Source organism: Lagenorhynchus albirostris, chromosome 10 (genome assembly GCF_949774975.1).
Source record: "Lagenorhynchus albirostris chromosome 10, mLagAlb1.1, whole genome shotgun sequence".
NCBI lineage: Eukaryota > Metazoa > Chordata > Mammalia > Artiodactyla > Delphinidae > Lagenorhynchus > Lagenorhynchus albirostris.
Window position 1 is genome coordinate 34,272,044 of NC_083104.1, and position 12,654 is coordinate 34,284,697.

Here is a 12,654-nt window from a genome sequence, read left to right on the forward strand (position 1 = left end):
TGGATTTAATGTGACTGATCATCTCGGCCAAAGCAAAGCTTCCCATGAAAACTGAGGGGAAATATGGTCTTGAGTTCACGCACACACACACACACACCCACCGTCCAACCACCATAGGCACACACACATGCATTTGGAAGCACACTCACATTGGAGCAGAGGTTCTTTGCCTTTGAGGTAGAGCTTAATAGCTTCTAGTTGAGATAGATGACGGTGCTCTGGGTGTAGGTCAGTGTTGCAGTAGGACCTAGGAATGTGACATGGCCCAAAACAAGAACATGTACAAATTTATGGCATCACTTTCCTTTGCTTTTGAACCAGGAGAACTGGGCACGGGAATACAGACAACTTGAAATCAAAGAGGGTAATAAACACCAATGCCGAGGAAGAATCATTCCATTCTTACCATTCGTCTGCCAAGGACACATCAGGGTGTTCTAAGTCATGCAGGCCTGGAGGTCAAGGAGAAGGGCATCATGAGTAAGTACCATCTGTGTGGGGCACTGACCACCCCCCTCATGCTCTCCTGTGCTTCAAATGTTCTAGGGCAAGGCCATGGGGGGTGGGGGTTAAGGGTAGACATCAACACCAAAGATATCTGCCTGAGAAAAGGGACTTTGCACATAGGAAACAAGTTCTGTTCCCAGGCAGAACCTTCCCCCCACGTCCACCTCACTCAGCCACCACTGCAACTTTCCCTGGCAGTCTCCCAGGAAAGCCTTAACTCCCTGAAGATAAATGACGCACCAGTGAGTCCTGGGAGAGAAGCTTAGCAAGATGGTGGAGACACCAACTTTGGAGGCCCGTACAGTACAGCCTGAGTTGGGAAATTGGGTGGGCCACTAAACTGCTGTGTGATGTTAGCAGGTTGATTTACTCTTTCTTCACGTGCAAAACAGTAATAATAATAGTCCCTAACTGACAGGTGGTTGTGAGGGTGAAATTATAGGTTGAATGATATGAGATTGCCAATACTCAACTGTTTTTGACCAGCAAAAATTGCTAGTTGATACAGGCTGCTAAGTTAAAATGAATCATCAGTCTGGAGAGGTAGCTAGAAGAACTGAGGCCTGCAGGGAATTGGGGAGTTTTTATATATAGAATACCCGAGACACCCTAACTCTGTGAAATCACTCTTTTTCCTTGTGTCTTTATGTGACTTCATTTTGATGGGTCATCAGCAGACAAACACTTCTGAGTGACAACCTCAGGAACTCCAATTTTTGAGAATGTCAGTTTCCCAAGTGACCAACAGTATCTTACTGCACTCAGGATTCCAGTTTCCTCCTCAAATACAAATGTACAAAATAAATAGGAAAATACTAGAACTATCATCACACACTCCTGTTTGATTTTATAGGAAGTAGGCAATGAATTATATAGAATATCATACTATATGACCCAAGTGGCCATATCCTGGCTCCAACACCTTCTGGTTGAATGATGTTGGGAATGTCGCTTCAACTCTTTGACTTATAGTCAGAAGATGTGGGTAATAGTGCCTAACTCACAGACTGCATGAGAGGGTTGAACGGAATAGTGATTAGTCCCTAGGACAATCTATGCATCCATCCATCCTTTCTTCCCTTTCTTCTTCCCTCCACTCCTCCCTCCCTCCCTCCCGTTCTTCCTTCCATATATTTACTGAGCATCCACTATGTGCCAGGTACTATTCTAGGTCCTGAGAACATAGCAGTGACCAATACAAAAATCACTGCTGCTCTCATGGTATTTACTTTCTAGCATCAGAAAAGAGATAAGTAAATAAAGTTAAAATACATAGCCTATCAGTAGTGAGGGCTATGAAGTTAAGAGAGAGAATGAAGCAAGGAGAGGGGGTACCAAGAGATGGGGAGGGATGAGGGAAAGAGTTTCATTGTTAACAGTGGGAGTCAGATGCTTCACTGAGACAGTGACTTTAAGCAAAGACCTGGAAGAGGTGAGGAGAGAACCACGTAGTAACTGAGGTGCTCGCAGCAGAAGAAACCACAGCTGCAGAGGCCCTGAGCTGGGATCTCACCTTCCTGGAATACTGGGTTAATGATATCAAGTCTATATATAATATATTTCTAGTTTCTGTTCTCATCAACCTTCATCTGCAAAGCCCTCTCTGCCTATATTTCATAGGACCTATCAACGAGACCCTGAAGGGAAGATCTTTTTGATTGCTTCCTCTCTGAGTTCCTAGGCCACCAAGGAAATATGATTGTTCTCTAACCCTCTCACCTCTGATTTTGATCCTCCTGACAAAATCACACCTACTGTTTGATTGATAATGCTAACAATAATGACATAAGCTCTAATTTATTGAACAAGTACTATGTACTACATATATATAAAGATAAAGTGTCAAGGAGATTCAGAAGAGAAATGACTTCAGCAGGTAGAACTACAGCCCATACCTTTAACCTCAGTAGCAACTCCTTACATTTTGAGCAAAATCAGCCTGTTCGCCACCTTGGTAATACCTGCCATTGTCAAGGCAGGCTGAAAATTCCTACATTCTATGGGAGAGCATTCTTTACGGGACAACCTTCAGAAGCGGTCACCATCCCCAAGAAACTCCTGCCCTCTTTAAGAACAGAGCAGAATGGTAACCAAGCCGTGGCCTTTATGGATGACAAGCCCCTCTACCAGTTAGCCCAGGGGAAGCAGTTTTCTCAGGCTCTGTAACTCAGCAAAGCTGGCAGGATTGGAAGCCCTCTTATTTACAGAGGACCAACAGAGAGAGGAAGATCTGACCTCATTTGTGTGGATAACCAGACACTCTTCCCCTTGCCTAGGATTCAAACTAATTTCTTGCAGGATGGTTGCAGTTGGCTCTAAAATTCTCTCTGTGCGAGCTCTTAGCCTAACAGAAGATGATAGTGACTAAAGAAATGAAGAAGTCCTCCAAAAAACAATGCAAAACAACTGTGTGTGTGTGTGTGTGTGTGTGTGTGTGTGTGTGTGTGTGTGTGTGTGTGTGAGAGAGAGAGAGAGAGAGAGAGAGAGAGAGAGAGAGAGAGAGAGAGGGAGAGAGAAGATGGAGGGTCAGGTCCATTGACTAAGGGAATGAACACAAGAGAGGCAAATAATCCATTAACAATCTCTCCTTTTACTGTTCTGACGATGAGCTATTTCCTCATCTTGACCTCAGATGGCTTAGATGTGAATTTTCTGTCTTCACGAGCAGTGACATCCACAGAGCCACACATGGCTCATGGAGCCAGAAAATTAAAGAAGTTAAAAAAAAAAAAAAAAGATCCCTGAGAATACATCCTGTTGAGTATCTTGCCCAAATCACAAAGTTGCCTGTTTTCCTTGCCTGTCTCTCCTTGCCTGTCTCTAGGAAGAGGGAGCACATGATTGAATATCTCTGCAGTGGGCATACTCTGGGTTCTGCCCTGGTCAAGATGATCTCTTCACTCTCCTTCCTGTTCCTTAAGATCTCACAATCATTTGGGAGACAAAACCCAAAACCCATGAAACAATGCAGGGACACTCAGGAGTAGACCAGAAGGCCATCTATGAAACCTGGCATCTCAGGGACTTCCAATCTCCTTCTTCATTCTCCACTGCATCATCGGAGTGAGCCACAAGGTGGTCTAGCTTCTGGAAGTTCACCAAACTCATTTGTAACCAGCTTTAACCCATTAAAACCCAGCTTGTAACTGACCTTCCCACTCTTGGCCACACTCCCTGAGGATACCCACAAAGAGCACTGGTCTGGTCCAACTCCTTCTCTGTCAAGATGCAAAACAGAACACCTAGGTTGGGCAAGTGACTTACTCAAGGCCACTCTGGGAGTGAAGCCTTTCAGAGGCCAGACCCACTCCTCCCTGTGAGCTGGTGATACTGGGAAAGATAACTTCTCTGAGCTACTAGCTTGTTGGGAGATGAAAAGGACAGTATGGGGGTGAGAGCAGTTTTCAAGTTTAAAGGGCTGTAACAACAGCTACCATTTACTGGGAGTTTCCAGTGCACTGGTGCTTTATGAAGACAAGAAGAGGGACGTCCCTGGCAGTCCAGTGGTTAAGACTCCACGCTTCCACTGCAGGGGGTGCGGGTTTCTGACTTACTAAATCATTTGAATGATCACATTTCCCTTGGACCCAAGCTGCCTTGAAACACAAGTGAAATTTGTGGCTCAACTATGTAGAAGACTTAAGGCTCGCACAGCTTTCTTTTCTTTTTCTTTTCCTGGGCTTGAGTTTTTATACTAATTCGTATTTTTCTTGGTACTAATTTTTATGTATGAGAAGAATACAGTTGGTGGATGGATGATTCTTATGAGTTGCCTCAACAACTTTGTGGATGAAAGCAGAACATAAATGAAATCACGGAAGGCCATCACTAGTTGGGAGTCCCACCATTCTGAATCAGTCTCGGAGAGCAAGGTAACAGCAGGTGGGTAAATGGTTGAGTCACATGTCCAGGGATTGGAATAAGGGTTGGATAGATGAGCAAATTCTTCAGCTAACCCAACAGCTGGCTTCAGGGCTTTCTTCCCACACAAAAGGATAAGATGGATGAAGGCAGCATCTTACCTTCTTCAATGGTTACATTCCCTCGGAAGAAATATTTCCCATGGCCTCTAGAGAGCGCCACACCTAAACTGTGCAGAGAAACAAAGCAGACCTTGAAATCCATGACACTGACTGGAACAGACTTGCAGGTGAACTTTATTTTCCGTTTTCACATTTCCATTTCATGTTCTGTAAACAATGTTTTTCAAGTTTACTTTCAAAACCCCACTGATTATAGTTGGTGTTGGTGTTTCTTAGATTCAATCAGCCGCTTCAGTGTAATTTCTGATTGGAAGGGCAACAGCAGTGGGTGGCTCCTGCGTGTGTTTAAAGAGGTGTGGCAGCTCCTACAAGCCCTTCTAGCAAGCCCTTCTTTTGGATGCTCTTGCAAGTGCTACGCGTCCTGCTCTTCACTACCACCTTATGCACCCCTGCCCTACATTCAGCCACACACGGCTCTTTCCAGACTGTAGAGTTTGGGACGAGGGAAAATTAACCCCTTCTCAATGGCAAAAATGAACACTTCTACTGCCACTTGAACGTAGCCACATGACTGTATCGTGGGCTTCTCTGCCCAACCTTCTCCCTTGCCTGATAGATTTTTCACACTCTCACACTCTCAAAGTCTTGATTTAAGCTCCTTCCTTCATTGCCTAAAGTCAGAGAGTATGTTTTGATAACACAGTCTCTTCATTTGGTAAACTCACTTAGCAGTCATGTGTTCCATCAACTGCTCTGGCTCCAAATGGAATCCACCCATGATCCCTGGCCGTATACAACAACAACGCCACATTTTTTTTTTTAAAGATTAATCTAAGTTAGTAAATTCTTTCTCTCTTTAGCTCTGCAAGGCACCAGTTCAGAAACACAAAGAAGCCCTACCAAAATAACTTTTTACAAAAAGTGTTATCACACTAAGTTAATAGCAGGAAACTTTAGAATGCCACATACACTTCTGAAAGCAGGCAAAGGGGCAAATGCATTTTTCAGGATTGTTACAAAGAGAAATAACAGGATTCAAAGGCAGACAAGCACAGAACAGTTCAGAGAAATTAAAATGGAAGCACAACATGTAGGGATGAATATGCTACCTCCAAGTGTGAAGGATCATGGAAATAAAAGGCAGCAAGTTAGATGGTTAAGGACCCTGGTAACCCTCTGAATTTATCTATCTGCCCTTAGTTAGAACCCCAGAAGCTTATTTGCTTGATAATGAGATGCAAAGCCATGACAAATTGAGTGAGTTCTCCTAGGTGAGCCTGAACCATCTTCCCCCTTCTGGAAAACAAAAGCAAAAGCAGCCTGGGAAAAGCCCCTTCCTCACTCTTTCCGGCCTTTCGGCAGGGTGTTTGGTTATCTTCAGATGATGAGCTCTGAAAGCGTCAGCAGGTTTTGTACAAACACAACTGATGGGTCTGATGGAATGTCCACGTATTATGGTCAGCTCTACCTGAAAGGAGTACCCTTGATGTCTGTATAATAGTAGTCATTTGTCATCACCAAAACCCGTTTCTAGATTGAAAAAAAAAGTCGTAGAGAAAAGAAAACATGGTTAGTCTGCTAGGTGAAGTTTTCAGAAATAAATAAAAATAAATGGACACACTATGATCAGGTTAACAGTACTACATGAATCTTGTTTGAGATAAGTAAAGACAAGAGAAAAATGATCTCAGCGAAAGATATTTACTCCAGATAGAACTTTCAAAGCTAATTTTTCACAGTGGTTTGTTTTAAATTAAGCGGCAAGAATGTTTGAGAAAAATGTACCCCTTTGTCCACTGTCTTCTTCACCTCCATGGAAAACTTCCCGGTCTTTCTATTCACCATGGCATTTCTTAACTGAAACAATAAAAGAAAATCGGAGTTAGTTCTTCCCAGGGTTACCATACTGTCTTGGACACCTTCCACCCTCCAGCTTGGGAGCACATTTGGTGGCTTGAGTATGAGAGAGCTGGGCTGTTTCCCCATTGACTCTTGGGGTACTTTTGCAGTAAGTCTGCATACTACACTCAGACCTCTGAAATGGGGCTTCAGAAGAATAAACACCCAACTGCTCTTGTACAGGGGTAGAGAGGTTAACAACAATAAATAAATGACCATCAACTTCAATTTGGGGTGCTCGTGTAAACCTCTGGGCAACAATGACCAAAAAAGCCTCTGCAATGTTGACAAATCCTGAGAGTCAGAGAACGGACCCCCAGCAAATGCTAAAACACTCAAGCAGCAAGGGGGAAAAAAAAAAAGAAGGGGGACGAGTTGCTTTTTCAAAAAGGGTATTGGTCTGTCATGTAGAAATCATTTTTCAAAACATAATCAAGTTAAAGATATTTTCCTACACAGTAGTTTTTTTGTTTTGTTTTGTTTTTTTAAAAAGCCAACCATTTGGAAGACAGGGATTAAGTTTTTCACAGCATGAATCATCTTCAAACACTCTGAGAAATCTGGGCCAATGAAAGGCCTGGCTGAGGCCGATGGGCAGTGAACAGGGCAACCCTGTATCTGATTTTTGGAGGTCCCATCTGGGAACGGTGAGCCTCCCTCCCTTCCCCCACCCCTGGCTGATCTCTGCTAATTACTTGTGGCCCTTCCGTGAGTTCAGAGAAGGACAGCAGACACAGTGATGAAAGATGTGCCGTCATGGGCACCAATAGGAGACGACGGGAAAGCCATTTAATGAAATAGGAGCAAATGCTGACATGCCACAGCCTGTCAGGAAAGGCTCTTTCCCAGCCCCACGGCTTGTTTTTATTTTCTTATTTTTATTTTTTAATTTTTTCCCCTCTTTTTCTCCTTTGAGGAGCTTGAATAAGATCTGGCTGATAGAGAACTACAGTGCTTGCAAGCAACCTAAATTTGATGTGGGGCTGTCTAGATTTGGGTTCATATTCTCATCTTCTGTGAGAGAGAGTAAGAGCATAATTTTTAGCTGGAGGCATGTATAAAATAAAACATATATTTTACTCTAGATATTTTTTAACAACACATAATGGGCATTTCTGGAAATATTTTCCCATTTTAACTTTTGTGGTTTTGGATGGGGAGAGCTGGTCCTAATTAAGTCTACTTTCTAACTCTTAAGAACGGCTCGATTTATCTTTGACATGGTTTTCATTTTTCCTCTTTCTGGTGCCTGCCTAAAGCCATTTGGGACCTTCCCCTCTCACATTCCCCAGGCAAGTCAGAGATTAGGTAAGCTTCTCCATGCCTCAGTGCCACCCCACCCCCAACTCCCAGTAGCACAGAACAATCAGCATCAGGACCTGGGAGGGTCCGAGGCCAGGGTCACTAATGCTTTCTGGAGGCAGATGCTTAGATGATTAGTCTAGTCTTTCCCTTTTCTTCAGTTATAATGGAAATAGATTACACTTATTGAACATTGAGGCAGGATAGCCCTGGAGTTCAGAAATGGACTCTGGGGCCAGAGGTTTATGATCTTGACCAAATCACTTACCCTCTCTGTGCCTCAGATTCTCTTCCTGCAAAATGGAACTAATGACAGCACAGACTGTCTCATAAAGTTGTAGTGGGAACTAGATGAGCTAATATGCAGAAGAGTGCCTGGTATTCCCTGAGCATTCAACAGATGTTACCTGTCCTGTGTCATCATCCTCACCAGCATCATCATCCTCCTCCTCCCTTTTCTTTAATGTCAGACCCCTTTCAATAGCTCAAAATATTAGGATTCAAACTCCAGTTTGTTTGACACAGATATGACCTCATATCTTTTTTGGAAGTACACAGGGTCTGTGTTATAAATGTGGTCATTAAATTCAACAAGATTCTAGCTGCCAAGAGGAGTAGGATGCTTCTTCCAAGAACTTCTCTGCAGCTGGGCAGACTCATGCTGCTTCTTCCTCAGTGGGCTCTGCTTGTCTGGTCTTTCGCAGATCTTGACCTACCCTCAGCTACTTACATGCAAACCTCACTGGTGGACACATGGGCATGTGGGATCTTGTGTAGCCTTCACAGAGATGCTTTGTATAGGTTCCAGAATTCTCTAATCAAGCGAGTGCAAATTCCTAAGAGAGAAATGGTGACTTGGGTTTTCCCAATCAAGCACGTTGGTAGTGAAGGAATTCATATCTCAAATGTACCTTATTTCCAAGGAGACAAGAGACCCAAACAAAAGAGACAACCAAAGGCCAACTGAAGAATAAGAGCAATGAACTTTCTGGAGGTGTGGGAACTCTGAAGGTAGACACTCAGAACTCAGTCCTGGGAATCAGATGAAGGTAAAGAACGTGGCACAGGCTGGGAATCCGATGACAAAGGAAGAAAAGAGCAAGGAAACAGAAAGCATTTGTCAAACTGTTGTTAGTAAAAGGAGATATCAGCTCATGGAAAATTAACTTGGGCACAGGTGATAATGACTAGACACCTGGGGTACAGATGAGCCAAGTAATAAATCTCTTCAAGTAACCTGCAAAGGAGAAGTGCGAGCGCCAGCCTAGTGTTAACTAGCAGAGGGCCTGCTTCCTGGATGCAGGGACTCCCAAGTATGAATGAGCATCAAGCTTGCCTCCCATGTCAATTAAAATGTAAAAGATGAAAGGATGGGGAAGCATGTTGATGACAAGGTTCAAACCTTCTGGGAAAGAAAACAAAAGGATCCTGTGAAGTCAAAATAAAGCAGCTGATAAAGTGAAGAGGAAAGAGAAAGGAAAACAATGGAATGCACCCTTTAAAGTTTCATGATACAGTTTAGCAACTGACATTCATTAATGAGAATGAGGGTTGATGATACTGAGAATAATACTAATAACAGTTACCACTCAGAATGCTCACTGTGTCCATGCAACGATGTTGAGGGTGACACTTTTCACTACAGTAACACATTTAGTATTCACAACAGCTCTGTGAGGTAGGTAATATTGCCATCATACTCATTTTACTGAGGAAAAAAAAAAAAAGGACATAAACCAAAATTGAGATGTAGAGAAGATAATTGCTTGCCTGAGACCAACAGCCAGCAAATAGCAGAGGTGGGGTCTGAACCCAGGCAGGCTAATACCTGAACTGCGTTCCTCAGGACTGTGCTAGCTTGCTTCTTGGTGGAAGCAGGTTGAAAGGGTAGGACATGTACATTAGGTGCAGTACAATTAAAAGACCCAGACGTGAATCCTGATGACAATGTTTAAAGATCAAGAAGATATAAAACTCTACCAGGTCACTGAGCTGACACAACGTCAGGTCACCGGCACCTAGGAAAAGAGAATGGATGAGGAAGTAACTTTTTATCAAACAGCAAAGTTACTCTATCTGAATGGGGTTTAAAAAAGACTGAGTCCAGATGAAGAAGGAAATAGGTTAAATTTCTAAAACAGATATGACTCTTGCATTTTATAGGCAAGGAAAAAACTCAGAGATTTATGCTAGCTGAGACATCCAGGTTGCAGAGGATGTGAAGAGAGGAAAAGCAAGCAGCAAGAGGACTGTGATGCCAGACATATTTCTGAAAGCACAAGAACCTAGCCTGCAGGTTTCAAATGGTTCCCCTCAACATCCCTTTGGAAAGCAAGACAGAGGGAGGGATAGAAACACTGCTGACTCAATGATGAAGCTCAAGAAAGGACTCCAGACAAATCAGGGAGATGCAGGCAGAGAAACATAGCCTGGGCACGAAGAATCCATAGAGAAAGGGAAGAGCAAGTGTCCAGATAGGAACACCTGGGAAGTTAGGATTTAATTAAGGACAGTCTGCCTGCATTCACAAAAGGTGGCATGTCTAACAAATCTGATTTATTGAGGAAGGGACAAGAAGACTGACGGGGCCTAGTCGTGGGCATAAGGAAAGCCTTTGATACAGTCCCACAGGCTGAATCTGTGTAGGAAACAAGCACGTGTTACTGCAGTGTGGCCTGGAAAGGGGAAAGGCTGGGGCAGCCCTGGAAACAGGGTGGCCAACCAAGCAGGAGGAGAGCGGCTCTGCCAAGCCCTGGGCTGAAACCCTGACAGGTGAGTTCTGGCCCTGACTGTGCAGCTGCCCGGCGAGGCTCTGGCCAAGCTCCCCTGAGGGAGACAGATCCCATTAATGGCGCTGAGGAGGAGTCTGGATTAATCGGGTGCAGAAGAGACTAGAGCCTAGAAAGGGATGGTTTTAGCAGACTGCACAAAGAAGCCAGGGTGGCTGGCCCATTTGCAAGTGGACCTACGGGTGGGAGCATTACAAAACTCCAAACGGGTACAAGGGCCCGTGGTCTCCGCGACCCTCTGGTGGCCAGGTGTCCCTCTGGTGGGACTCTCGGCTGGCTCCCAGGCAGCCTCCAGGTACAGAGGAGGGTACAATGGAGCTCCCTTCTCACCAGGCTTGAAAACAAATCACTTACCACATCATCGCGGTCCTCCCACTCCACCTCCGAAAGGTCAACACTACTGTAGTTAGGTTTCCTCCGCTTTTTCCCTTCTTCATACTGGCAGGAGGGGAAGAGAAAGAAAACAATGACAAACAAAGAAAACATTTCCGTGAGCTCACTGGCCAGGGCAACCTTCATCATCCGAAGTCCTGGTTCATGCCTGAGGACTGTGAGTGGAGGGTCCTAGTGAGAAGCCCAGCAGCGGGGGCGGTCCTGGGGTTTCTGTGGCAGGAAAACCAAGCCCAGTCACCTGTAAACATTTGCTCCCAGCTAGGGGGAGTATACAAGCCAATTCTTTTCTCCCTATGAGCTTACCTAGCGGACTCCTCACCTCTAAACATGCCAGATGCAGAGCCAAGCCTTTCCCCTCCTTGGACATCCTATGTGTGGAATGCAACCTTCCTCCTCGACTCCAACACTTTTAAAGCCCACCCCTTCAAGACACAGGAAAGGGCATCTTACATAGTTTACAAAAAATCTAGTTATATCCCTCCGTGTTTTATACTTCTCCCATCCCTACCTCCTGCCTCATACCTACCTCATACTCCATGGAAACAAAAGTACTGATCTCCACATTTGGGCTCAACATCCTGGTAACATTTCGCAGACACACAGAATCTTCTACTTGCTATCACACTGGCCACAGCAGTGCTGAGCTAAGCACAGCTACTTTACCTGGAGTACATGTGGGTACTGGGAATCGCTACCAGATTTAATGGCCATTAGGGCATTTCTCTGGAAAAGCTGATGAGTGCATTAATAACAGAGAAAGTGGTTTTAGTTTTTTCCCCCCTAAATCACTGGTGTTAGTCACCTGGCAAGCCTACATTTTATCAACTGGACAGTCCTGCGTCTGGATGTTCCTGTATCTAGGGCCTTTAATGCTGTGTTTATAATGTAGGAAAGTCTGCCCTCTGCTGCAGGCTCAGGATAAGCAACCCCTTTGCCAGTTCATAGGATACGGCTGACGGCATATTGGAAAAAATACATGTGTATGTATAGGTTTTTTCTCTTTTCCTTTTATTTCTAAATTAGTCATCTTCTGACTTAATTCGTAGGATTCTAAGTGAGACGCAGCATCACTCTAGGTGTTTTAAGAACCGCAAACCACAGGTTACCATTTTGGACACTGCTCGGCTACCATGGAGACAGGTGCTGAAGGCACATGGTGTGGAAGAGAAAATCACTGCTGGTGTACTGAACCAAACAGGTCCAAACCGGCCCCCAGAGAGTGGCCAGACAGGGTAGATCTCCCATCACTGTGAGGCCAAACAGGGCCCAGTGGTTTTCCTGCCGTCTTGTCTTCCCTCAGGGCTGCATTTCAGGAACCCTGAGATATCCTTGGAGAGCACCCACCCTCACCACCCAGGAAGGCTGCCTTGCCTCGAAGGGGCAGTGGGCTCTGACCACCTTGGTCCACTGCCCTTCCACTCCCTTCTCTCAGGTTTCCAATTAACAGACTGTCACGGTCAGTTTTATGACATCAGATCCACTCCAGATGAAGGGGAAGCGAAGTGGTTCCCTCAGAAGCCACTGTAAACGATAGCGGATTCACAGTTGGATCCTGTTATGGAAAGTTCACTGTGCATAGAAGCTGTGGTCCTCAAGAGAGTCAGGCTGGGGCTGAGCCTGTGTGACAGGAAAGAGGTCAGCAGGGCTGTCACCCTCTTCTCAAGGTGAGGAGGTGTGAGGGGGGAGGGGCACACGATGCTGGGAAGCCCACTTGTCCCCCAAGGAGCTAGAGTTGGACATTCTTGGGCCTCTGTTATCTGTGCTAATGCCCCCCAAGTCCT

At 44.8% G+C, this 12,654-nt stretch overlaps 1 protein-coding gene across 1 annotated transcript in view; it reads right to left on the reverse strand.

Annotated features, from left to right (window-relative positions):
• CACNA2D3 (calcium voltage-gated channel auxiliary subunit alpha2delta 3) overlaps positions 1-12,654 on the reverse strand; it is a 788,855-nt gene that overhangs the window by 158,452 nt on the left and 617,749 nt on the right. The window contains exons 17-22 of the mRNA XM_060164015.1: positions 10,835-10,918; positions 6,276-6,347; positions 5,959-6,020; positions 4,530-4,597; positions 407-452; positions 150-247 (exon numbers count right to left, since the gene is read on the reverse strand). Coding sequence (XP_060019998.1) covers positions 150-247; positions 407-452; positions 4,530-4,597; positions 5,959-6,020; positions 6,276-6,347; positions 10,835-10,918 — 430 coding nt within the window. The remainder of the gene's footprint in view (positions 1-149; positions 248-406; positions 453-4,529; positions 4,598-5,958; positions 6,021-6,275; positions 6,348-10,834; positions 10,919-12,654) is intronic.